Below are 27986 nucleotides of genomic sequence, written 5' to 3'. Positions count from 1 at the left end.
ACCACCATGTTCGTTCTTGCGAAACACTTGCTTCCTTCTGTTGCTGCATGCCTCTTCAGTAGAGACCAGAGTACTGCCAAGTAAAGCTTGTACTCTTGTCTTTTCTTCTCCTCTCTTCTCTGAGCCCTCAATTAATTTCTTTTGGAGTTTACTGTGTTCTGGTAATTTCTTCATTGATTCGTGATCCATATTTTTTGTTGGATTGCCAAAAGCTGTATGCAAAGTCAGTAGTAGTTGTTTTGAAGTGCAGTGCTTATACAGATTGCTACCTTTTGCTCCTAAACCTTCATATTTGGACTGTCTAAGTGCTTTCATGTGGTTCATGTAACCTTTGGGCTATTGATTTTAAATTACTCCATTCACTGCTTTGCTGTTCGACATATGTGATTATGCAAAAATACTGTAGCTTAGGTTTTCCAGATGATATGTGCTAAACCAATGGCCAAAAAAGCTACAGTCGATTCTTCTTAGAATTTTTAGAATGGTTGCTCGTCATAAGTGAAATGTAAAATGATCTTGTTTTAGTTTAGTTAATGGTCGCTCTCCTTTCCAAGATAATATTATCTTTTATAAGCGACGAAAGGAAATTTTGCTCGTTTAGATGCCAAAAATATGGCCATTTTCAGTTCTGTAGATTTCCCTTCAGTTCGGAATAACATGGTCATTTTGTTATTGACTTGTGATGACCGATGTCAAAATTTAATTGCATCCATTCTGAATTGTAATTAATGTCCGGCTAACAACTATTAATTGCAGCCAAGGTCATCTGGTAAAGTCATGGATACAGATGAGGAGTTGTCAATTGTTCTCGAACTATCTAAAGATGACATTTTCTATGATAAAAAGGAGGTAAAAGCGAGATAATGGAATTTTTTTAAATAAATCGCTTTAGTATCTATTTTTGGTATTAGTATCTCTTTGTAATGATATGATTTCCAGGTAAGCAGTTGATTTAATATTAGATGATCGAATAATGAACAACACAAGGAAATCTATATTCCTGATGAGAAATTCACAAACAGAGTTTGTAGGTGGCATTTTGTTCTGTGGTGCTCATTATTAAAAAGTTTTGAGTATGAGAAAATTTGAACTTTAGATGGCAGCACACTACATATTATGTTAGAGCGGGTAAATTGTAGGGCAATAGGTTATCTCACTGACATTGATTTCAATAGTAATAATCGTTTTGGACTTTCCTTAATTGCTTCTTATTGATTTTTGTCCTGAGTTTTTCTTATATCCAACCGGTTAACTATTTAACACATTTTTATTAAACAGAAATTACTACAAAGTAAAGGTTTTAGTGCCAAGGAAGTAGTGTGTCTCCGGAGCTTTTCAGAGCCAGGTTGTATGAGTGATACTGTGAAAGTACTGGTTCAGATTGCAAGAATCATACATTTGAATGAGGTTGATTCCGTTGCTCCTTTCTGAAATACTTAAATTTAATTTAATATTGTTGCTCTCAAGACATAACTAGAGTTATATACAACCAATAGTTTATTGTCTTAGGTGATTCTTTACCTTATTAGGAATATCCTTACAACCTTGTATTAAAATTTCCCTTTAAGCTTTTAAGTTCCTGTATTCTGTGATCACAGTAACCTCTTGATCTATTGAACGGCGAAAAGCGGAAATAAATTGCACCCAACGTTTCCCTTGCCCCCTCTCATTCTATGGATTCCAGCTCGTTAAATAACCAATTTTACTGAATTTCAGGTGGAACTTTATTTTGCTGATGATGCAAGTACATTAGGGGAATTTTACAGCCCTAGGAATGAGTTAGAGGCTCTCAATTCCATCATTTCCCTCATTGACACATTACTTTCTAGTTGTAAGCATCCTCACACAAATTTACTGCGAGAGTTGCGGACAACAATTCTTGCCTTAATTTCTGATTTTGGGGGCAAGGACAGTTTGGAAGCAAAGGTCGAAAAAGACCACAGATGTGAACAAGAAGAACAACTCTTAGAATGGGGTAAAAGCAATGGCATAAAGACACAATTATGGATAGCATGTAAGTTTCATTATTGCATACTTAATTTTTGTTTTCTAATGTTCTTTGGTTGTAAGGGGATGGCTTTGTTTGCTTCAGACAAGGATAATTTTAATCCATGTTGATGACCTTTTTTGCCTGCACTTTATAACAGATGTCAAAGGAGCAGGTCGAGGTGGCATAGCAGAAAAGGATCTTAAAGTTGGAGATATTGCTCTAGAAATTCCAGTATCCATTATCATTAATGAGGAGCTTGTGCATGAAACTGATATGGTACAAGTCCTTGCAGGAAATCTTGAACATTTCTCGGTTAAAATTTCTTTATGAAACTTACATTGACCAACTGTCATAATAGGAAACAACTAATGGACTATGATCAATTATATGTAACCATGCATACATTTATTCTACCTTTTTACATTCAATATGCTGCTATGATGTTTTAGACTCATAATAGATATTCATACACATGTCGAAAAATAATTTTGACTATGATGCTAGAAAAATGTGTGGAAGAAAAGAATCTTGTGTCCATTACTAAATATTCTCAAATACTGATTGTTGTCGGTCTTGCCCTTTGCAGTACTGTGCCCTAAAGGAAGTTGATGGCATATCACCTGAGACAATATTGCTATTATGGAGCATGAAAGAGAGGCACAATCAGGATTCAAGATTCAGAGCTTACTTTGACTCGCTCCCAGAAAACTTTAATACTGGTAATTTGACCACTGATTTATGTCATGTGCTGCACACAAATACATAATTCTGTATTGTTAGGCTTCACAAATACATAGAACATGTATCCCTACTAAAATAGTTAATTGTATTGACCCAAAATTGTCAGTGTGGGTTGAGGTTCTTTATACTTAGCATCTACAGGTGAGTGAGTGACAAAAGTGTGCTGTTGTAGGGCTACGAATGCCTGCAAATAGTAACTCTGATTCATTTTATAGGCATCTCAGGGGTACTTTTCTTTCTGTTTCATAAATTTGCCAATTTATCTTGCAAGCGCTCCCCCTTTGATTGCCTTCCTTATCAACAGTGGAAGACTGAGTGCATGTACTGACAGATAGATTGAAGAGTAATTGCGATCAGATACCTCAAAAAATGTGGGTTTGGCTAAACTATCGATGCACCTGTAATTGAGCCATATAACATCTATCTGCGTACATATTATTACGCAGGGTTGAGCTTTGGTATTGATGCAATCACAACATCAGAAGGAACCTTGCTCTTGGAAGAGATAATGGAAGCAAGACAGGTAATTATGTGTTCCATTGTTTTCATCTGTTTATTGATTATTTATTTACATTTAGGGTCCTGCATCTTTTGGTTTCAAAGTAAATCCATGAACCTAAACTTATTAATTTATTCAGTTTATTGGTCTTATTAATGTCATTTAGCCTGCTGGATCTACCTCTTGCTCCCTTTTTTAGAAGTCACCTAAAGATAAGGCAGAATTTGGGCATTGTCTAGGATATAACCTTGTTTAAATTTAAGTTTGGTTGAGGGAGTGTCCAACTTTACACAAACTGCAAGGTTTATCCTTTCATTTGCTTTAGCATCAATCTGTTTGCTGGAGCAATGAATGATACCTGCAACATCTCTGAAAGATATGTCAAGGAATTCATTGAACTTTGTGCTATGCAGGTTGAACTTGTAATTTCCATATGCATTTAACCTTGAAGAGAAGGGTGGAAAAGGCTTTAGAAAAGGCAAAAATTGATCTGTAGTGGTTTAAAGTTTGCAGTCGTCTCTTTCAAGCAAGTTAAATACTTAAAATTTCCTCTGGCTATGATCTATTAATTCACAGCATTTTAATGGAATTGCTTTCAACTTTCAAGAAGCAGATTTAAGGCCACATGGATAAGCTACATTCTTCCAGAAATATTGTGTAGGAGGCTAAGATTTGATATGTCTTCTTTTAGATGGCTGCTATTGTATGACAGAACTTTTCATTATTATATTAATTTCTAAGGAATGCTATTAACTGTTGGGTCAAGCATACCTTTATTTTATTTATACAGTATATGTTGTTAACTGTTTCCCCCCTCCAAAAGAATGACGTTTATATGTTTACTTTATTGTGTGCAGCATCTTCATGCTCAGTATGATCAATTATTCCCTACTCTGTGCAATGCTTTTCCTGATATATTTCCACTAAAGCTGTACACGTGGGAGCAATTTCTATGGGCCTGTGAACTCTGGTACTCAAATAGTATGAAGATAATGTTTTCTGATGGGACTTTAAGGACGTGCTTAATTCCTATTGCTGGATTTCTTAATCATTCGGTATGTATATTCTCTTTCTTTCTTGTGTCCCCCCCTTTCCTCCCTCCTTCTATAGTTCATCCACTGTTCCTAGAAATTTAAGGTGTTTTTCTAATATTGTGATTCAGTGAGTAAAACAAAGGTAGTTAAAATTCAAATTAAAAGGACTCCAATTACCTTATAACATGTGCATATTCTTCCAGAACCGAATTAACATTTCATTTCTCCATGTTTCCCTCTTTGCCTATTTAGATTATTTGTCATGCCTTATGTGCTCTACACCTTTTTTTTTTTTTCCTGGGTTAACTATTTGCTTTGATTACCGTTCTGAGTATAAAAGTAGATTTCATTTGGACAATGATGTCTTATTGATGATTACTTAGCTGGAGCTGAGAATGTTATATGTAATTCCCTATTGTTTGATTCAGCTTTCGAGCCATATTATGGAGCCTTTTATGAAAGTTAATCTATTCATTTTCTGGTTGCTGACTACAGTTGTGCCCACACATTCTGCACTATGGCAAAGTAGATCCTGCAACAAATTCATTGAAATTTCCTCTTTCAAGACCATGCAGATCTGGAGAAGAATGCTGTTTAAGCTATGGGAACTTCTCTAATTCTCATCTCATTACCTTTTATGGTTTCTTACCACAAGGAGACAACCCATATGACGTCATCCCACTTGGTAATGTCATGCATCTCTCTCTTCTCTCCATATGTTTCTCATCTCAAGTAATGTATAATGATTGTTTGATGTTGTCATTTGTCTTGTGGAATTTAGTGCCACTATTGTTAGTTTTTCAGAGCTTGCCTAGAGGGATAAGACTTCTTGTTATTATTGTTGTTGTATTCTGAGTTTTTCATAGCTCATGCTTAGACGCTTACCATGTTCTTGTGCTGGTAGAGACGCTTACCATGTTCTTGTTCAGACATTGATGCTTCTGGCGTTGGCTCCTTGGAGGATGAACCCGTTTCCAGCTGGAGCAATCACATGGTGCGGGGTACTTGGCTCTCCAACAACCACAATTTGTACTACTATGGCCTCCCCTCCCCGCTGTTGGACCATTTTCGAAGATGTCGAAATCCCATGTTGCATACAAAGACCTTTGTAATCCCTTTCTCTTGCTAATTTTACATTTCATGTGGTTATCCACCGCTGTTTTTGGCTCTCCAAAAACACATTAAATGCAGTGACAGCATGATATTTTCAATGTCAAATATGCAGTTAAATTTTGCATTTTCTATCAAATTTTCACTGATTGCTTTTTTCATGATATGAATGCCATTTTCCTTACAGTTGCAAGGGGACTTGGAAAATGAGCTGGAAATTCTAGAAGATCTCAGATTTATCTTCGATAACATGATGGACAATTTGGATGACACAAATCTTGATGATAACAGGTAATGGCATTTGATAGTGTTTCCACCTAATTACTAGCAGAACACAAGTTTCTTATACAATATTTTCATTTTGTTTATTTTCAGAGAAAACTGCAGTTGGGATGAAAAATTGGCACTGGAGTATAAAATTCTACAAAGACGAATGGTCTCCTCTATCTCAACTTCATGCAATACTGGCATCGACGTGGTCAAGAATGAACTGTATAAGTGCATGGCCGAGGACATCCGAGGGTAGTTGAGTGGCCTGAACTGAATCAATGTGTCATCCATCCGTTCTCCCCAAAAGGTGCTTTTTTGAACTTTGTCTCTTTGATGAACGATGAAAACGATCATACAGCTTTGCTGTCATTCGTCTGTGATAATTCGTTTTTGCCAACAAAACGATCATCACTTTGGCCGCAAAAGTAATCCAAATTTCGTTCTGAATTCAGAAGGTTTCTCAATTGGAAAATTGATTAGTTTGGACCATCTAGATTTGAACTAAATGGCGCATCAAGTGTCATTTTCTGCCCAAGGTGGCTGATTTTTATTGGTGCAAGGGGAAACCAAAATGATGTGACTTTACTTAAGAAATATTCTAACAAATAAAAAACATATTAGTCAGAGGAAGAACTCCGATGAGATATCTTATTCAGCTTAGTTGCCTATTCCACAATTCTTGTACCTAGAATTATTATCATGATTATTAGGATAAGTTCACGAGATCGTTGACTTTAAGAGGTGTCCCTCTTAATTATAAGGCTGTCTACCCTTAATTATAAAACTAAATAACACATTAACGTTGTTAATTTTAAATTCATAGCATGTAACAACAATGATGCTATACAATTAGTTTACCTGACAAAAAAGTAATTTTGAAGACACATGTAAACTAATCTAATTAGATGATATTTTGTTCGTGTGTTCACGAGGCGGGACATAAATGTCTTAATTGTTACATTTTTCTGAAATTGTTCGCCTTTTATTATTGTCCAAGCAAAACGGTTCTCCTTCAAAATTAATGCTTTAAATCTTAATATATTCACGATGTTCAATGTATTTAATATTTAATTTCTAATTGTTAATTTATACTCGATTTGGTTTTTATTATAAGATATCTCTCTAATTACCTTATTGGAATCAAGGAGATGTGATCAAATTGTTAATTTTGTTTAAAAATAAAATAAACTTCTAATTTTATTTCTATTTCAAGAAAAATTTTTGAAATTTACATTACATTATTTCTATAATTAATGAATTTAAATAAAAATAATATTAATAAAATATAATTAACATTTCATTAAGTATCTTATATTATATAATGAGGACCGGAAGGAGTATTAGCTTTTGATTTCCTTAGTAATAATCTGTATTTTTTTGCCAAAAATATCTATTCTATTAAAACTTGATTTATGTAACACATAATTGTTTTTCTTAAAGATTTTTAATAAGTGTTCATTAAAACAATAATTATAATTTTTTGGGATAAATTTTCATTTAGAGTCAATTAATCTTATTCCTAATTCCTAACAAGAAGGTGAAATAAATTTAAGGTTGTCGGATATTCATAAAAAATGATTTCTTATCATAACAAGTGAAAAAGTGTGTGTATATATTATAAATTATAAAATATAATTAACTATGAGTTTAATTTTTCAATTAGACCAACAAAAAAAAAAGAAAAAAGAAAAGGCCACACCGTCATTTCAAAGCCAAGCTCAATATAAAAGGATGATGATGATGATGATGATCTCAAGTACGTATTAGTTTTAGTTGTTCGAAAAATAATAAAACATCTCAGACAAAAAAAAAAAAAACAAAAACGATATCATTAATAGTTACGCTTATGAACATAAACCGCTGGTAGCGTCACTCTTAAGCAATCCTAAGGTCCTTTCAAGGCAACCCTGGTCCGACGAGCGAGTTCTGTGGTGGGCACATTAGTAGCCATGGGGCTGTAGGATTGTGCGAACACGGTGATCGGAAACTGGCATCTCGGAGGATCAACATCGGAGAGAGGAGAAGGGTTAGCATCGCTTTGGAGATGTTGATGAGGCCCAGGTTGCTCTTTCGAGCCTAGCAGCGGACTCGACAGATTCGTTTCATGCTTTCATCTTTTTCTCTTAGATTTCTGTATGATTGGAATGTTTGGAGCAAGTTAATTTGTCTTTCTTTCTGAACAGCAAGATTTGTTGTTTTCGTTGTGTTTGGAACTTTCTCTCTCTGTTTTTAATTTCCCTCTCCATAACTGTAACTTTTTTCTGTGGCTTCCATTTCCTGGGGTTTAGATTGAATCATAAATTCTTCCTAATTAACTCCATTAAAGTTGTGTTTCGATTATTCAGTAAAAGGAAATTGATGGAATTTCGGTCTTCCATTTTAATGTGCTTGAAATGCGATCGAAAATGACATTTTGATTTGGTTTTTTTAAAATGTAAATTTTCTATATATGTTAGTCCTTAATTAAATTTCACTAAACTTACTGTTGACTGTAAAGATCTTATTCACTTAATCCTCTGATTAGTTCTTTGACTTGGCTTTTAGAAAACTATTATAACAGTAGGATTCTAAACGCAACGGTTACCTCAGTTGATTAAAAAAAAAAAAATGGCTACCGACTTGATCAACTGGCATTTTCATGATACTGTTTTTTTTTTTAAAATACCTACCATTTATATCTCCGTCTTTCAAGGAAAAAAAATGCTAAAAAATATTGTGCAAATATTCCAAGGGGATGGGGAATTCTTACTTCAGCATTAGTTATTTGTACGCAGCAACAAATAGCTTAGTGGACAAGCATGGTGTAGAGGCTGATCGCAAGTATTGGAGACACAATCCTCTTCTGCATCAGTGGTTGGTTCGTAAAGATTCTTTGGTTTTTTGTTAAGGGGTGAAGATTTAGCTTAGATGCATGCAAGAATCTTAATTTGTTGTTAGAATATTTGACAAATTAGGTCCAATGATGTGCTAGAGAACTGGAAAATCTTAGGCCTTTTTTTGAGTCCTTCCACTACTGTAAATCAGCACCACCTGCAATGTATAGCCACAAAAGCCTACAGTTATGCGGTTGATATTTCAGATTTCTCACAAAAATATTTGGATTTAATGTTTTTTACCTGTGTTGCTTGTTTTGACGGCTCCTATATAAATGTAGGAATGTTTTGAGTGTTTTAGATTCATTAACCTGGAGTACAAATATAAAAATGTTCTAACCATTTTTGAATTCTTGAAATTGGATTCCAAATGTGGAAAAATTGTGATCTTTTTGGATCCTTGAATTTGGAATACAAATGTTGGAATATTCAAATCTGGGAAAATTGACCGTTTTGGAACCTTGAACTTGGAACACAAATGAGGAAAAATTATGACCTATACCAATGTGGGATAATTGTGATCATTTTGGATTCTTGAACTTAAAATAGAAAGTTGCCTTGTGATTTGTTTCAATTGTATATTTAGCTTTCTCAATGCATTGTTTGATACTTGTCTTGAATGTTCTTACGGGAAAAGTGGGATTGATATTTGGCTTGAACGTGACTTGTTACGATGCCTTATTTTTTCTTACATTCATGTCTTGAGATTTTTTGGAGTAGCATATGTGGCATATATGATAAATGACAATGCATTTGTTTGAAAATATGTCTTTGCTATTTTATTTGAACTTGCATCTGTGACGCACTCCCATTAGGCTCAGTGATGTTTATATCATTTGATGTCTAATTTAAATGTGCATAAATACAATTATAGGGGTCTACTTTTGCTCTTCAATTCAGACTTTCGTGTCTTTGCTGCTTGTAGTCCCTATACATATAAATTCACATACACAAATGTGAGAATGTTATGATTGTTTTGGATCCTTGAACATGGATTGAACATGTGGGAATGTTTTGATTGTTTTGGATCCTTGAACATGGATTGAACATGTGGGAATGTTTTGAATCTTTTAAATTTGATTACAAATGTTGGGGGATGTTGTTTCAACTGATTTGAATCCTTCAATTTCAATTACTTGTGTGAGAATATTTTGATTGTTGTGGATCCTTTAACCTGGATTACAAATGTGAGATTGTTTTGACCGTTTTGGATCCTTTAATTTTGATTTCAAAAGTGGTAACATTGTGATCGTTTTGGATTCTTTAACTTGAATTATAAATGTGCGATTGTTCTCACCATTTTGGATCTTTTAACTTTGATTGCAAATGTGAGAATTTTTTTTATCATTTTGAATCCTTAACTTAGATTTTAAATTTGAGAATGTTTTGAATGATTTGGATCGTTTTATTATGATTACAAAGGTGGGGACGTTTCGACTATTGTGGACCTTTTAACTTAGATTTTGATGGTTCCTATACAAATGTGAGAATGTTCTCACAATTTTTGATCTTTCAACTTTGATTACAGATGCGGGAATGTTTTGATCGTTTTTGATCCTTTAATTCAATTACTAATGTGGGAATGTTCTGATTGTTTTGGATCCTTTAAATTCGATTATAAATGTAAGAATGTTGTTTTGGAATGTTTAACAGATTTTGACGGCTCCTTTATAAATGTCGAAATGATCTGACTGTTTCAGGTATTTTGAAAATGATTATAAAAGTGGGAGTGATGTTTTGGATCTTTTAATATAGATTTTGATGGTTTCTATACAAATGTGGGAATGTTTAGATTGTTTTGGATCATTTATCTTCAATTACAAATGTGAGAATGTTCTGATTGTTTTAGATCCTTTAAATTCGATTACAAGTGTGAAAATGTTGTTTTGGACATGTTAATAGAGATTTTGACAACTCATTTACAAATATCGAAATGTTCTGACTATTTTGGACCTTTTAACTTCGATTACAAATGTGGGAGTGAAGTTTTGGATCTTTTAACATGGGTTTTAACGGTTCCTATACAAATGTGGGAATGTTCAGACCGTTTTGGATCCTTCAACTTCGATCACAAATGTGGGATTGTTCTGACAGTTTTGGATCCTTTAATTTCAATCACAAATGTGGGATTGTTCTAATAGTTTTTGATCCTTTAACTTGGATTTCTAGTGTGGGATAGTTCTGATCATTTTGGATCCTTTAACTTGGATTACAAATGTGGAATTCTTTTGAACATTTTGGATCCTTAACTTAGACTTTAAATTCGAGAATGTTTTGATCGATTTGGATTTGTTTATTACAATTACAAATGTGGGAGAGTTTCGACTGTTGTGGACCCTTTAACTTAGATTTTGATAATTCCTATGCAAATGCGAGAATGTTCTCATAATTTTTTATCTTTTAACTTGAATTATAGATATGGGAATGTTCTGATCATTTTGGATCCTTTAGTTTAATTACAAATGTGGGTATGTTTTGACTGTTTTGGATCCTTTAAATTTGATTACAAAGGTAAAAATGTTGGTTTGGATCATTTAACATAGATTTTGACTGCTCCATTACAAATGTCGAAATGTTTTGACTGTTTTGGATCTTTTAACTTTGATTACAAATGTGAGAGCGAAGTTTTGGAACTTTTAATATGAATATTGATGGTTCTTATATAAATGTGGGAATGTTCAGACTGTTTTGCATCCTTCAACTTCAATCACAAATGTGGGATTGTTCTGATAGTTTTGGATCCTTTAATTTCGATCACAAATGTGGGATTGTTCTGACAGTTTTTGATCCTTTAACTTGGATTACTAATGTAGGATAGTTCTGACTATTTTGGATCCTTTAACTTGGATTATAAATGTGGGATTCTTTTGATCATTTTGGATCCTTAACTTAGATTTTAAATTTGAGAATGTTTTGATCGATTTGGATTCATTTATTACGATTACAAATGTGGGAGAGTTTCGACTGTTGTGGACCCTTTTAACTTAGATTTTAATGGTTCCTATGCAAATGTGAGAATGTTCTCACAATTTTTTATCTTTTAACTTGAATTATAGATATGGAAATGTTCTGACCATTTTAGATTCTTTAGTTTAATTACAAATGTGGTATGTTTTGACTGTTTTGGATTCTTTAAATTTGATTACAAATGTAAAAATGTTGTTTTGGATCATTGAACATAGACTTTGATTACTCCATTACAAATATCAAAATGTTCTGGCTATTTTAGACCTTTTAACTTTGATTACAAATGTGGGAGCAAAGTTTTGGATCTTTTAACATGGATTTTGATGGTTCCTATATAAATGTGGGAATGTTCAGACCATTTTGTATCCTTCAACTTCGATCACAAATGTGGGATTGTTTTAACAGTTTTGGATCCTTTAATTTCAATTTAAAAAGTGAGAACGTTTTGATCGTTTTGGATCCTTTAACTTGGATTACAAATGTGAGATTCTTTTGATCATTTTGGATCCTTAACTTAGATTTTAAATTCAAGAATGTTTTGATTGATTTGGATCCATTTATTACGATTATAAATGTGGGAGAGTTTTCATTGTTGTGGACCCTTTAACTTAGTTTTTAATGGTTCCTATACGAATGTGAGAATGTTCTCACAATTTTTTATCTTTTAACTTGAATTGTAGATATGGGAATGTTCTGATCATTTTGGATCCTTTAGTTTAATTATAAATGTGGGTATGTTTTGACTGTTTTGGATCCTTTAAATTTGATTACAAACGTAAAAATGTTGTTTTCGATTGTTTAACATAGATTTTGATAGCTCCATTACAAACGTCGAAATGTTCTGATTGTTTTGGACCTTTTAAAATCAATTACAAGTGTGGGAGTGATGTTTCGAATCTTTTAACAAGATTTTGACGGTTTCTATACAAATGTGAGAATGTTTAGATCGATTTGGATCCTTCAACTTCGATTAAAATGTGGAATTGTTCTGACAGTTTTTTATCCTTTAATTTCGATTTTGAAAGTGAGTACGTTTTGGATCCTTTAACTTAAGAGTACTGATGTGGGAGAGTTTTGACCATTTTGGATCCTTTAACTTAGATACTAATATGGGAAAGTTCTCACCATTTTGGATCCTTTAACTTGGATTACAAATGTGAGATTCTTTTGATTATTTTGGATCCTTAACTTAGATTTTAAATTTGAGAATGTTTTGACCAATTGGAATCCGTTTATTATGATTACAAATGTGGAAAATTTTTGACTGTTGTGGGCCCTTTAATTTAGATTTTGATGGTTCCTATACAAATGTGAGAATGTTCTCACAATTTTTTATCTTTATAGATGGGGGAATGTTCTAACCACTTTGTATCCTTTAATTCAATCATGAATGTGGAAATGTGATGAGTTCTGACCATTTGGATGCTTTAAATTCGAGTACAAATGTGAGAATATTGTGTTGGATCATTTAACATAGATTTTGATGGCTCCTTTACAAATGTTGAAATGTTCTGATTGTTTTGGATTTTTTAAAATCAATTACAAATGTGGGAGCGATGTTTGGATCTTTTAACATAGATTTTGACAGTTCTTATTTGACTTCGATTACAAAGGTGGGATTGTTCTGACAATTTTGGATATTTTAATTTCAATTTCAAAAGTAAGAATGTGTTGTTTGTTTTGGATCCTTTAATTTGAATTACTAATGTGGGATAGATCTTACCATTTTAGATCCTTTAACTTGGAATAGAAATGTAGGATTCTTTTGATCATGTTGGATTCTTAACTTAGATTTTTAATTTAAGAATGTTTTGACCAATTTGGATCCCTTTATTATGATTATAGATGTGGAAATTTTTCGACTATTGTGGATATTTAACTTAGATTTTGACAGCTCTTATACAAATGTAAGAATGTTCTCACAATTTTTGATCTTTTAATTTGGATTATAAATGTAGGAATTTTTTGGCTGTTTTGAATCCTTTAATTTGATCATAAATGTGAGATTGTTTGAATCCTTTAAATTCGATTACAAATGTGAGAATGTTGTTTTGAATTGTTCAACATGGATTTTTATGGCTCCTTGACAAATGTCAAAATTTTCTAGCTATTTTGAATCTTTTAAAATTGATTACAAATGGGGGAGTGATGTTTTAGATCTTTTAACATAAGTTTTGATGGTTCATATAAAAATGTAGGATTGTTTAGATCGTTTTGGATCCTTTATCTTCGATTACTATTATGGGAATATTCTTATTGTTTTGGATCCTTTAAATTCGATTATAAATGTGAAAAATGTTGTTTTGGATCCTTTAACATAGACTTTGATGGCTCCTTTACAATTGCCAAAATGTTTGCTCTTTTAAAATTGGTTACAAATGTGGGAGTGATGTTTTGGATCTTTTAACATAGATTTTAACGGTTCCTATACAAATGTGGGAATGTTCTGATTGTTTTAGATCTTTTAACTTTGATTACAAATGTGAAAATATTTTGATCATTTTGGATTCTTTAATTTTGATTTCAAAAGTAGGAACGTTCTAGCCGTTTTAGATCCTTTTGCTTGGATTACAAGTGTTGGATAGTTTTGAAAATTTTGGATCCTTAACTTGGATTACAAATATGGGATTTTTCTAATCATTTTTTATCTTTTAACTTCGATTATAAATGTAAGAATTTTTTTGATCATTTTAGATCCTTAACTTTGATTTTAAATTTGAGAATGTTTTAATTGATCTAGATTTTTTTATTACAATTACAAATGTGGAAAAGTTTCGATTGTTGTGGACCCTTTAACTTAGATTTTGATGGTTTCTATACAAATGTGAGAATGTTCTCACAATTTTTTATCTTTTAACTTGGATTATAGATGTGGAAATGTTTTGACCACTTTGGATTTTTTGGTTTAATTACAAATGTGGGTATGTTTTGACTGTTTTGGATACTTCAAATTCGATTACAAATGTGAGAATGTTGTTTTTGATCCTTTAATATAGATTTTGACGGCTCCTTTACAAATGTCAAAATGTTTTGACTATTTTAGATATTTTAAATCGATTTACAAATATGGTTTCAATGTTTTGGATCTTGTAACATAAACTTTGATGGTTCTTATACAAATGTGAGAATATTTATATTATTTTGGATCTTTTAACTTAAATTATAAATGTGTGATTGTTTTGATTGTTTTGGATCTTTTAATTTTGATTACAAATGTGAGAATTTTTTTTTTTATCATTTTGGATCCTTAACTTAGATTTTAAATTTGAGAATGTTTTGAGTGATTTGGATCATTTTATTACAATTACAAATTCACTTACTTTTGATGGGGCTATGAAAGGATAAAGTAAAAGAATGGATGGAAATTATTTTTGAGGTGGTACCTTGCTTAGAGGAATTGAAGGTGATTTTGGCTTCAGTGTTGTCTGTGAAGGAAGCCGAATATTAGTAAAAGTTAGTGAGATTGATTGATAGAGTTAAGTGGACTCGGGATGAGTTCAAGGTTAAATTCTTTGACTTCTACTTTCCAATAGCCTTCAAAGCTGAGAAAGAGGGCAAGTTTCATGAATTCAGACAAAGGAATCTTAACGAAGAAGCCTTCATCTCTAAGTTCAACTAACTATCGAAATATTTCATGTATCTTATAGAGAATGATGATTTAAAGTGAAAGGTAGAGACTTTACTTGAGAAGATGAGGCAAGAGTATTGGCAGTAGTTGGCTTTATTGGAGATCACCTCTTATGGTGAAATGTGTAAAAAGCTAAGGATAGCTATGAGAAGGGACAGAAAAGCAGAAATAGAGAAGAGAAGAGATAGTCAAGGTAGGTTTTCTCAATCACTTGGCCTTACTGGTAGAGTTAGTAAGAGGTTTAATTTTAACTTTGATAGTTTTGGGAACTTTGAGAAGAAAAAAACTTTCCAAAAGGGGTCTCAATCCCATGACTCTTTTTAGAGGAGTAGTGGATTGAGAAATAGTACTGGGGGTTCATAGCTATCTCAGTAGGGTTTTATAGTACCTATCCCTATACTCAGTATCACCAAGATGCCACAATGCATCAAGTGTGAAAGGTATCACATAGGTAAGTGTTGGACTTGTTTCAAATGTAACAAGGTGGGACACATAGCTGACATTATGAAGAGGGCAAAGTGGGTATTGTATAGTAGAGATCTGCTATTCCTGATAAGGTATTTGCATTAACCCAAGAGGAGATTAGTGCATCTCTAGATCTAATAAGAGGTAAAATCTTTCTTCACGGTTGTGATATAGATGCTTTGTTTAACTTGAGTGCTGCCCATTCCTATATATCTAATGATTGTATGTTGAGATTGAAATTGTTTACTCATACCTTACATTATGTGATTAATGTGTCTATGTTGGTGAGAGTTTCTATTAAGATTGATTGTACTTGTCTGGGGGTTGACTTAAGATTTGAAAATAGGTCAACTATCATTGATTTGATTTGTATGGTTCGAATAGATGTAGCAGTAGGTATGGATTAGTTGTCAGTAAATAATGTGACATTAGATTGTGCAAGAAAGATGATATCCTTGCTTGTGTACATTACACTTATAGTGAAACCGAGCCCATCAAGGTTCTTGTCTGTAACGCGAGCAAAAAGTGTATCTAATAGGGTTGTTAGGATTACATGGTATTCTTTTTCGTTCATGCTGCTTATGATGGAGGAATTGAGAGAATAGGAATAGTGAATGAATTTCATGAGGTTTTCTTGAAAGAAGCGTTTGGATTGCTACCTGAGTGAGAGGTAGAGTTTCCAATCGAACTTGTGCTTAGGACAAAACCAATCTTAAAAGCTCCTTATCGAATGTCTCCATTTGAATTGGCTGACTTTAAGAAGCATCTAAAGGAATTGTTAGAGAAAGGTTTCATAAGACCAAGTACATCTTCGTAGGGATCATCGATATTATTTGTTAAGAAGGACGACATCATGAGACTTTGCATAGATTATAGGCAATTGAATAAGGTGATAGTTAAGAACAAGTATCCGTTGCTTAGAATTAATGATCTTTTGGATCAATTAGTTAGGACCATAATCTTTTCCAAGATTGATTTGCGATTAGGATACCATCAACTGTGAGTTAGAGTTAAAGATGTGCCAAAGACTATTTTTCACATCAAATATGGCCATTAGGAATTCTTGATGATGCCATTTGGGTTGACAAATGCTTTAGTAGTATTTATGGACTATGTGAACAGAATTTTTTGCCCTTACCTCAATAAATTTATAGTGGTATTTATAGATGATATTTTGATTTACTCTAGAGATGAGGAGGAATATGCAAAGCATCTCTATCCTATCCTGCAATTTCTAAAAGATAACCAGTTGTATACTAAACTCAATAAATATGAATTTTGGCTGAGAGAGGTAAGATTTCTTGAGCACGTGGTGTGTCAATAGAGGGAATTGCAATGAATCTACACAAGGTGGATGCTGTGCTGAAATGGGAACTGCGTACCTCAGCTATAAAAATTTAAATTTTTTTAGGATTAACTAGATATTATTGGTGATTCATTTAGGGGTTTTCACAGATTGTGTCTCCATTGACTAAGTTAACACGAAAGGATCAACTGTATATATGGACTAATAAATGTGAAGCAGTGTTTTAGGAATTGAAAAAGAAGCTAACTTTAGTGCCAGTACTCATTATTCTTGATATTGTTTACTTATATGGTTTATACAGATGCCTCGTTAAAAAGCTTAGGATGTGTTTTAATGTAGGACAAGCAAGTTTTGGCCTATGCCTCCAGGCAATTGAAACCACATGAGGAAAATTATCCGACGCATGATTTAAAGTTGGCAGCGGTGATCTTTGCCTTAGTAAAAGATTTAGTGACACTACTTATATGATTTGATATTTGAGGTGTTCAGTGACCGCAAAAGCTTAAAGTACCTAGTGGATTAGAAAGAGCTGAATATAAGGCAACGTAGGTGGATGGAATTTCTCAAGGATTACAACTTTGAGATTAAATATTATTTAAGTAAAGCCAATGTGGTGGCTGATATGCTGTGTCGAAACACTGCGCATGTCGCTCATATGATGATTCTGGAGCATCAATTGTTGGAGACTTTCTTAGACACTTAGAGAAAAGCACCACAAATGATGTTGTGCAATATACATTCTATAGTGGTGATGAATGAGTTCTGGAGGGAATTATGAGCTACTCAATTAGAGGATGAATTCCTACTTGAAATCTATAACATCTTGAATTTCTTAATCCTAAGTTTAGAGGTTAATTGAGGGTGAAGTGAAAATTAAAGTGGGATTAGAGATTCAAATGATTAATTGGTATTTTGACTTGTTTGTGTGTTGTATGAGCAGATATGGGTGATAGGAGTACATTTTGGGTTAAAGCAAGTGCGTGTAGTGAGAATAAATCTCACTATGCCATGCACTGTGACTTATGCTACATACGCCGCAATGTATAGACTAGAATTTGCCTTCATAAGTCATGAAATTTTAGAAATTTTAGAGGAAAGAAATTGAGTAACACACGAGATAGAGAGACGAGAAGGGCTAAGGAGCTAGGTTAAGTCATTTTGGAGCGGTGGAAGGTGATTCGGATCGATAACTTGCCAGGTAAGCTGTGCATAACTCTTACCTTCATTCTATACAAATTTCTCTAAGAATGAGTTATAGAAAAATTGAATTGGTGGAATTTGAGGGGTTTGATTCCTGCCCAATACTAATAAAAAAGTTCTTGAAGGTTAAATTAGAGTTTTGCTACTGGTTTAAAGCTAAATGGTAGAGTTTTGAACTCATAGGCTCAATTTTAACCTTTAGAGAGAGAAAGTTAGGGAAAAAATCTAATCTGAAAGAAATAAGATCGATTGAGGTGATGTAAAGTAGTAATTGGATAGTCATGGACTTAAAATGGATAAATGAAAAAGAGTTTATGGATGAATATAGCTCTAAGTAGTAAAAATGAGTTTTTGGTCAAAATGGACTAAATGACTAAAATGTACCAAATGTGTTCAGATTGATATATTGGGCACGTGAGTAGAGGAAGGAAGCTTGAGAAAAGATTATGTGATAGTTAAAATTCACGGGTAACCTTTATAGTGACAGAAGGGTTAAGGTAACCGGATAACTTTCTTTATTTGACTGTTTATTATAACTGTATATTAGTATGCTATGTAATGCATGAAATGGTTTTGAACTAAACATATTTTATAACATTGAGTGATTGTGGTGTGTGAAAAGACTTGTAGTTTAAATGAGCATTGAAATGTGTGTTTTGAAATGAAAAATATTATTTGTATATAATGTGTAAGAAAATGTGATATGGTAAATGAGAACCTTAAATGGTTCGAGAAAGTATGATCATAGGGGCGGGAGTTTACCTGATGTAGGAGATGATAAAGACCATATGGCAAAGTTTTCTTAGTACTCTGTTAGGGTGCCATGTAGGAAACAATTCTCCTTAATGTCTTAAAAGGTGCGGCGTTGGAGAAGATCTCCTTAATGCCTATTGAGATATGGTGTTGGAGATAAGAGACTCCTTAGTATCTTTGTGATGTGGTGTTGGAGTCAACGACGCCCCATTATGTATATTAGGGAAAACCATAGTTCGTATTGTGTGTTAGAACATCTTTGGCGGGTGATTCTACCACTGCAAGTGAGCTCAAGACTAATGAGAGTGTACATTAGTCTAAGATGAGCCTATGATTTTATGTCGGGGTGATTTAGAGGTTTGGTTGGTAGAGATTATACTAGGATATCATGTGATATGATGAAAAAACATGAAATTTTTTGTGATTGAGGAAAAGTTGAGAAAGAAAGTGAGATATGATACAAATGCTATTTTATGAGGTTTTGATGATATACTATGTTTACTTCCATATTGTTGCATGACATAGTCAATAGAAGTGAGTTATTCTGTTACTGAGATTTTTATCTCACCCTCGTGGTTATATGTTTACAAGATCGAAAAATAATCAAGCCAAAGAAAGAGAGTATGGACCGGCTTGAGTTGAGAAGTCGTGTACTCTAAGGTTGTGCAATGAACTGAATTGAGGCTGTATATGTATAAGTGTATATGAGTTGTCATAAAGTTGCATGCATGTATTGAACTAAGTTTTGTGAAATCAAGCCCAATTATATGTATATGTATGGTGACACATGCCGCAGTGCACGACACAGATAGGGTGAGCGTGTGGCTCTGTGCCACATACCACGGCGCACTGATCGCCTGCTGTGGCGCACATACCAAATTTCAGTTTTTATTTTGTGTTAAATGCATGCAATGGAGATAGGAACGCTGGTGGGTTATGTCCACTATGTAATTGAGGTGTATGTTTTACTTTTGTTGTATTTTTCTCTGATTGTGTTGTAAACTAATCGATTTTATAAAACAAGTCTTTGGCTAAAGCTTTTAAATAAAAAAAATGATTATCGTGATTGATGTGGGGTAATGGTAACGTTGTAATCTTCTATTATATTGAGTGAATATATAGGAGGAGGTTACAGAATCTGTGAGGACATTGAAGAGAGATAAACTATAAAATTTAAATTTAATGATGATGGTTATTGATATATTGAGACTAGCTCTATGTACCAAGTGATGAAGAGATGAGAAAGATAATTTTAGATGAGGTAGATCGTAGCGATTCACCTAAGTGTTACCAAGACGCATTAGGACATAAAGCGGATGTAGTGATGGCCTGGAATGAAGAAGGAGGTGATAGATTATATGGCTCATGCCTGACATGCCAAAAGATTAAGATAGAATACTAGAGATTGGGTGGTATGTTGCAACCACTTGAAATTACTAAGTGAAAATAGGATAGCATATTCATAGGTTTCATCACTAGATTGCCTAAGACTCAGTCGGGTTAGGATGCAATATGGGTGATCGTAGATTGTTTGACCAAATTAGCACATTTTCTAGCAGTGAAGATGACTTACACTCTTGAGAAATATGAAGTTTATGTGAATGAGATTGTGAGACTTCACGAAGTGCCAAGGGACATTGTCTTTGATTGTGATTCAAGGTTCACATCAAACTTTTAGAGAGCGTTGTAGAGAGCAAGGGGAACTAAGTTAAGGCTTAGCACCGCCTATCATCCATAGATGAATAGCCAGACTAAAAGGATTATCCAAACATTAGAGGATATATTGCGAGCCTGTATGCTAAAGTTAAGGGGTAATTGGGATACTCATCTACCATTGGCGGAGTTTGCTTACAGCAACAGTATTACTCTAGCTTTAGGATGGCTCTATATGAGGCTTTGTATGAGAGAAAATGTCAATCACCTTTGTGTTGGATAGAATTGAGTGAGAGAAATTTGTTAGGTCTAAATTTGGTGGATAAACCACTTAAAAGATCTAAGTAATCAAGCAAAAGTTGTTGACAGCTTAGAATTGGCATAAGAGCTACGCGGATAAGCATAGGATACTATTAGAATTCCTTGTGGATGATCATGTATTTTTAAGAGTCACATCGATTATTGGTATTGAGAGATCAATAAAAGCTAAGAAGTTAACTCTTAGATTTATTAGACCCTTTAAGATTTTGGAGAAATTAGGACCTGCGGCCTAACGGATTGCATTGCCGCCTCATTTTTTCAACATTCACAATGTTTTTCATGTGAGTTAACTCAAGAAGTATTAACTGTATCCCACTTATATTGTTAAGTAGAGGATGTGGAACTTCAAGAGAACTTGACTTATAGAGCCAAACTAGAGCATATTATAGATGTGAAAGTCCAATACCTTAAAAATAAGAGAATCTGTTTGATTAAAGTCTTTTAGAAAGGCATGACTCCCAGTTATGTGACTTAAGAGACCAAGGATAAGGTGAGACATCTATAACTTGTTCTCATATGTATGTGATTGTATGAGATTTTGAATTTTGAGAACAAAATTCTTAAAATGAGGGGAGAATTGTAATATTTAGAATTTCAAACCTTGGAATTTTAAATGTTTAAGAAGGGTAAATCTGTAAAATTAAGTGATTTATGAATTAATGATGTTTATGGATTACTAATGAGGTTATTAGGCTATTAGATAGCCTTGGAAATGGGCTATATTAGAGTTCATGCAAATCAACCATTAAGTGAGGCCCAAGATCATTCTGAGTCTCACTGTGCACCGTTGTGGATGTGCAAAAATTTAGTTAAACTAGACAGCTTATGTGTGATGAAAATAGAGGGAAAAAAAGAGAAAAGTGAGAGAGGCAATAGAGACTAAGCTCGTGGGCAATAGGGTTGACCTTTAATGCCACTTTAGGAGTATTTGGAGCTTGATTATGTTGGGTAAGCTTCCTACACATCCTCCCTCTCTTCTATGCAAATTTTTAGTAGATTTAGGTATTGTTGGGACTTGATTTCATTTTCTCTTGGGATTTAACCAAACCTATTAGTTTAGCAAAGGTTTTGGGAAGTTAAATTAAGTTTTTAAACCTAAGTTTGAAGATTTTATAGTGATTTGAGATTTTTGGTTAGAGTTTGAATGAACCCTGAGTAAAATTGAGCTATTAGGAACAATGTGGGTAAAGGAGTAACATTTTTTAAATGTTTGGGTGCTAAATAGAATTAAAAAGCATATTAGAAGTGTTAATAATATTAAAAGCGAGATTTTGGATATAGTAGGTACCAAAAATTTAGTGATAATGGGGTTTAATTAGAGTGATAATTGATGGTTAGTATTTAATTGTGTAGATTAAATATTGATTGGATATTGTTACATGAGTAGACCCTTGTAGAGAAAATATTTTACTATGGTAACCCTTTTGTATGACAAAAGAATTGAGGTAATTAAATAATTAACTCTATCTAATCTATTTCTTAACTGTTTGTAAGTAAATATGTAACTTTACATGCATGTGTTTTGAAAGTGTTGCATATTGCGAAATGAGTACATTATGCATGGAAAATGATTTTAAAAACAATTAATGTATGAAAGTATTTATATGTGAGTAATTCATGGTTTGGATATAAGTATATGATTTGTATGAAAAGTGTGAGCATGATCATGTTAAGGGTGGAAGTTCAGTCGTAAGAAGCAATAGTGAAAGTCCATATGGCATACATTCTCCTTAGTGTCAGATGAGGTACGGTATTAGAGAATTCCTCTCCTTAGTGCCTATGTGGGGTACAGTGTTGGAGATTTACGCTTCTTAGTATCAGTGTGATGCAATGTTGAAGTAACGACACATTGATCATGTGTGGTAGGGGGAACAATAGTTCATGAGTATGATAGAACACTTTTGGCCTAGCAATTCTACCACAGAAGGTATGCTTGGGCAAATGTGTGTGAGCATTTGGTCCAATAGAACTTTTGATTTCAGTCGGGATGATATAGAGGCTTGAATGGTAGAATAATCATGCTAGAATGTGAAAATGACTTACTGATATAGAAATGCTTTTGCTTGAATATGTGTAGTGCATCTTGGTATATATATGCTTTACTTGTTTACAATTGTGCATTTTAATTGATAGTTGTGAGTTATTCTGTTACTGAGATGTTTATCTTAACCTGTAATTATATAAATATTTTTTAAGAGAGGGCTCCAATAGAGGCAAAGGGAAGGAAGACTTGGTTGGGATTTGAAGACCTTGAGTTTGTGTAGTACTTCCTTTTTCTTTTGGTATTATAACAAATATTTTTTGAATCATATGCCAACTTAGGATCACATATTGATTTTTGGTTTCACTTGCATAAGATTGTGTAATTGTGAGTATCTCAACCTGAGATGACATATTTGTAATGGCATTATTGTTAGAGGTCAAGACACTAATGTAAGTTTATGTTATTGTGTTATATGTGTGGTTGATTTACTAAGAGATTGATGTCTGTAAGTTTTGTATCACCCCTTGAATTATATGGAATCGAGGTTTTTAATAGCAAATATTTGTGTGGAATGTAATTATTATCATACGATCGGTCTATCAAGTTATGTGTGATCTATTTAAATTGATTCAAATGGTTCCAAGATTATTGGCACTGGGTTGGGGAAATTGAATACCCTTGTGATTTTGAATTGAAAATAGACTATTTCGTGTCTAAGGGTTTAACTTTCAAATGGTATAGTGTTTGGTTGTGAAACCAGTGCTAACAACTAGGTAGCTTAGAAAACTATGTGTGGACACTTAAATTGGACATTAGATGATGAAACGGTGCACTTCAAAAATTGGTTAGGGGTACTGTCATGATAGCAACAATGTGCCACGGTACACTACATAGTGAGAAGACTTATCCTTTTGTGCCATCCTCCATAACTGATGAAGCATTTTGAGGGTTGTTCAAAATGCCCTTTTGATGCTTGATTATGATGTTATTTGATTTTCATGCTTACGTTATTTCATTTTGATCACTTTAAAGTATGGTTTGAGCTCAAACATCCTTTAAAAAGAGTTTTTTCAAGATCCCAATCTTTTAAACTATTTTTTTAAAACCCTTAAGTTATGATAATCTTATATAAAAAATTAATTAATCCTTATTATCATAATAGTGTTATGTGCCTCGTGTTTCGTGCTCTGGTAATGTCAGTGTGAACATTACATCATGAAACCATAGGCTATTACACAATAGGCCATGTGATGAGACTACTATAGCCTTTCATGTGTGGGAAGCTAGCTAACTTATATTACTTAACTTACTTGTGGGTCACAGTTTCCTCCAAATTTCACAGTTGTTCTCCTAAACTAATTTTCACATTGAACAAGTGAAAATTAGGTTAATTTCAAGTCTCTTAATAGAATATGGGATATCTCTCATCGAACAAGTAGGATAAATAATATATAAATATATTAAGGCAAGCCATCGAGTTTCGAATGGCGGCCATACCACATGGATTTTGTAAGGTCGCCTTTACCGAACCACAACTAACACAAAACCTAAGGCAACCATTGGACTAAACTAATTAGATTATTTTATAATTCCATGGAAACAGGGATCCTAAGTTTTTATAACATCCCAAAATTTTAAGACTCGGATTTATAAAAATAAAATAAAATATCTATAATTAAATTAAAATTTAGAATAATTTGATAGAGGTCCAGAGTTTGAATTTTTCTAAGCAAAAGTTTAGTTTTATTTTATTTTTTAACTATGGGAAAAATTATCAAAGTTGACCCGGGCTTTTATGCAATAATAAAAAATATTGGGTCATTTCTTGTAATTTTCCCCAAACTTTTAGATCAGCTTTTATAAGGGAAAAGAGATGCAGAAACGCAGAAAAAAGGAAAGAACAAAATGCAGAGAGAGAGAGAGAGAGGAAGAAGAAAGGAGAAAGAGAGGGAATTAGGCTCGGATCTAGGAGTCTTTGCGACCGTTGCGAGCTCGGCTACACGATAGGTAAACTCCCTACTTCAATCCTCTTCTCTTTCTCTTGATTTTCTTCAATTTTTGGAAGAGGAGATTTTTGGATTTTGATCCCAAAGGCTTTATTCTTGTAAGCTTTTGTTTCTTTGGATCCTAGGGAGCATGTTTTGAGTTTCTATATAGTGATCTAATGTTTTGAGTGAATAATTGGATGAAAAGAGGTGTTTTGGGCACAAAATAAACCTTGAGAAATTGGGTTTTTGCTCCTCAATGGTTTAAGCCTATTGATTTAGTTATAATTTTGCTATTTGAGCCCAATAAGATTTAAATTAAGGTTTGGTTTTCATTATAAGGGCTAATGGTGAAAGTTGGTGGCACTAAGTAAAGGTTTTTAATTGATTAAAAAATTATATAAATTAAAAATTTTCCTAGTGATGGCTAATAAATGGTTTTGGTGGTTAAGTGATACTATGTGAATGATTGGTTTAATATATAGACCATTAGGGTGGATTATGACTCATTGACTTAAGTTGTGTGGTATGAGTTATAGTCTTCATTAATGCTATTTGTCATGATAAGTGATGTGGATCACTTATATGTTGTAGAAAATTGTTGGTGGAACTTATTGAGAAGTAAGGAACAAGCCGAGCCCTATTTTGTACAAGGGGAACCCTTTTGGTACCAAAGGGTTGAGGTAACAGGGGAATTTATATTTCTTATTACTTTGTTTTAGCTATTTTTGAATAAATATTACTAGTTATCATGCATTACATGTTTTAAAAGATTAAATGTGCTTTATAAGGGGTTATGGGGTACTACTTTGATTATAGTGCAAATATATTTTCTAATTGTTTAATAACAATGTTTTTATGGAAATGAGATTTATAAATATTATACTACTTTAGAGTGTTGAATGGTCAATACTCAGGAAAGGTAGACAAGAGTAAAAGGCATGATCTCGGTGGGAGTTCACCAATGAGAAGGTATGGATTTTTGATATTCTATGGCACACTGTCAGTACTTAGTGTTGTCTTACGTATTGTGGGCTCAGTGCACTAAAGTGGTTAGTGTATTGAGTGTTCGACACCTCTCAGTGGGGGAGGGAATCTAACATATGAAGTGTGAGGTTGAGTGCCTAGGCCAAGGTAGCCCTCACATGGAAAGTAAGTTGGGCTGGCTCTGGGAGGGAGTTAGCTTTAACTGCTTAGGATTCACGTCGAAGGGGCATAGGAGGTTCGGTGGATTAGATTATGCCTTAGATTATGTTTTGTGCCTGTGGAGGTACAAGTAGGTATAAGGTTTACTTGCGAGTTAAAGAGTACCAGGGGGCATTCTGTTGGTCATGAAAGGCCATACCGGTCTAGGTCATGCATTCATGCATTTTAAATGGCTAAATTATATACTATGTTGAATTTATTATTCGTTTATTTGATTATGGCTTACTTTGTAATAATCAATGTAGATTTCACTGTTACTGAGACTGTGGTTGTCTCACCCCTTTCTTTTCAATATTCTAGGTCCAGGCGAAGGATCCAGTGGTGGACGGGGAAATGAGCAAAGCTAGGGGTTTGCTTGTGATTTGTAAAGAACTGCAACCCCTTTCTTTTGAGCAAATATATTATAATGTATTTAAGATTAGGGTGCCAGTAGGATATGATTATGTGTGTGTGTGTGAATATGTGTGGATTGTGTGCTTGTGTATGAATTTTTGTCTGTTTGCAGACTTGTGGCTAGGAAACTTGGTTATGGTGTGTGGTTTTGATGGATTTACTTAGTAGACCAAGTTTCTATTACAAGCAGATCTTTATTTTGATATATATGTGATTTTATAAGCAAATGCAACGTGGTTGCATTGCAAATGGTGTGCTATGAGCAAACATACAGCTTGGATAGAGAGAGTGGGTGTGTGGGCCCCACAAGGAGCTCTGAGCCAAGTGAAAATGTTTAGCATATGTATTTATATAAATACATGGTATTTGGATTGATTTATGACCACTCTTGTATGATTTGTGCATTTTGGGGGTTTATGGTCCATTTTGGGAAATGGCACCCGGGTGGTCAAATTTTGATATATGGGTTTTTCCATCATTTGAATGTTCTATCAGGTGTTTTTAGTCTTATTTGATGTGTCCAAAGTGTTCCCACAGATTTGTGACCATTAGGATGAGATTTGGACAATTTTGAAAATGGTTTTTACCAAAAAGCTGCACTTTTGCATCCGGGTGTCCAAATCTTAATCCGACCGTTGGATTTCTCTAAAATTTGGGTCACAAGTAAAACCTTTTATAAGCTTCGTGTGGGCTTTGGAATCACATCGATCGGATATCGGACGGAGAAACGACGTACTTCAGAATTTGGTCTGGAGGTGCTATCATGACAGCATTAAATTGCTGTCATGACAGCTACAGTGTTAATTTTGTAACCTGTACAAAATTCAATCCGTCCGTTGGATCTTTTCAAAATTTAGTATGCTAATAGTATTCTTTAAAAGTGACATGTGGGCTTTGGAATCACTCCGATCGGAGGTCAGATGATGAAATGGTGCACTCCGAAAGTTGGTCCGGAAGTGCTGTCATGACAGCAAAAATAATCAAATTTTTAACATGTCTAATTTTAAATCCGACCGTTGGATCTTTTTGAAATTTGGTATACTTATAGTACCCTTTGAATTTGACATATGAGCTTTAAAATTACTTCGATCGGAGGTCGAATGACGAAACGGTGCTTTCTGGAAGTTGGCCCAGGAGGAGGGCTGTCATGACAGCAAATTTAATGCTGTCATGACAGCATCTTTTTATTTCACTTTCGTCTAGCTTGCTTCCACGTGCTATAGGTAAAACCTATAATTTTTTTTAAAAGGCTTTAAATATTTACTTTGCAATTGTGTATTTGCTTAGTGATTTAAATGGTTTGTTTCCTAAGTTGGTTTTAGGATTAATTCCTTAACCACACTTAGTTTATTTGAATTATGTGATTTTTGGATAACACTCGGGGCAAGTGTTACAGTTTTCATATCTAGAAAACACTTAGATAATCATTTAGTAAGCTCAAAAAGTAAAATTTCATTACAGAAGCATAGGATGCCCTTTTGGGAGTCAAAGCAACTAAAAGTAGTTGTAAATAAGCAGTGAAAGATAGAGGCAAGCATTGCAGCATGTGCAAATGTGTCGCAGCTTGTCCTTCTTTGTGCTACACGCGAAGATGGAGGTTATGGTTGC

At 33.7% G+C, this 27986-nt stretch overlaps 1 protein-coding gene across 8 annotated transcripts; it reads left to right on the top strand.

Moving 5' to 3' along the window:
- On the top strand, positions 1 to 26559 carry LOC129309072 (uncharacterized). Of its 8 annotated transcripts, none has more exons than XR_008592787.1 (13): positions 1 to 161; positions 757 to 849; positions 1279 to 1407; positions 1717 to 2014; positions 2148 to 2266; positions 2577 to 2709; positions 3178 to 3254; positions 4088 to 4285; positions 4760 to 4949; positions 5194 to 5372; positions 5562 to 5665; positions 5750 to 5951; positions 26286 to 26559. XR_008592787.1 is itself a non-coding variant. In XM_054950419.1 (12 exons), exons 2-12 carry the CDS (start codon positions 778 to 780, stop codon positions 5898 to 5900), a joined length of 1650 nt encoding a protein of 549 aa, XP_054806394.1. In that variant the 5' UTR covers positions 1 to 161; positions 757 to 777; the 3' UTR covers positions 5901 to 6299. The 8 variants fall into 8 exon arrangements, 5 of the variants coding, with proteins under 5 accessions (XP_054806394.1, XP_054806398.1, XP_054806396.1 ...); XR_008592785.1 differs by lacking the exon at positions 26286 to 26559 and adding an exon at positions 8419 to 8722; XR_008592786.1 differs by lacking the exon at positions 26286 to 26559 and adding an exon at positions 8405 to 8722.
- The last annotated feature ends 1427 nt before the right edge of the window (positions 26560 to 27986 follow it).

The sequence above is a fragment of the Prosopis cineraria genome, unplaced genomic scaffold, assembly GCF_029017545.1.
Source record: "Prosopis cineraria cultivar Desert tree isolate PC_DT_omini unplaced genomic scaffold, ASM2901754v1 PC4, whole genome shotgun sequence".
NCBI lineage: Eukaryota > Viridiplantae > Streptophyta > Magnoliopsida > Fabales > Fabaceae > Prosopis > Prosopis cineraria.
Note: the sequence above shows the minus strand (reverse complement) of the source record. Positions and strands in the feature narration are given on the sequence as shown.

Bases quoted from the DNA above. Each gene is read 5' to 3' on its own strand.
- LOC129309072 (XM_054950419.1), top strand. From the start codon at position 778: ATGGATACAGATGAGGAGTTGTCAATTGTTCTCGAACTATCTAAAGAT. The intron at 2,267-2,576 runs GTACAAGTCCTT...TGCCCTTTGCAG, and splicing joins TTGTGCATGAAACTGATATG to TACTGTGCCCTAAAGGAAGT. The intron at 4,950-5,193 runs GTAATGTCATGC...GTTCTTGTTCAG, and splicing joins ATATGACGTCATCCCACTTG to ACATTGATGCTTCTGGCGTT.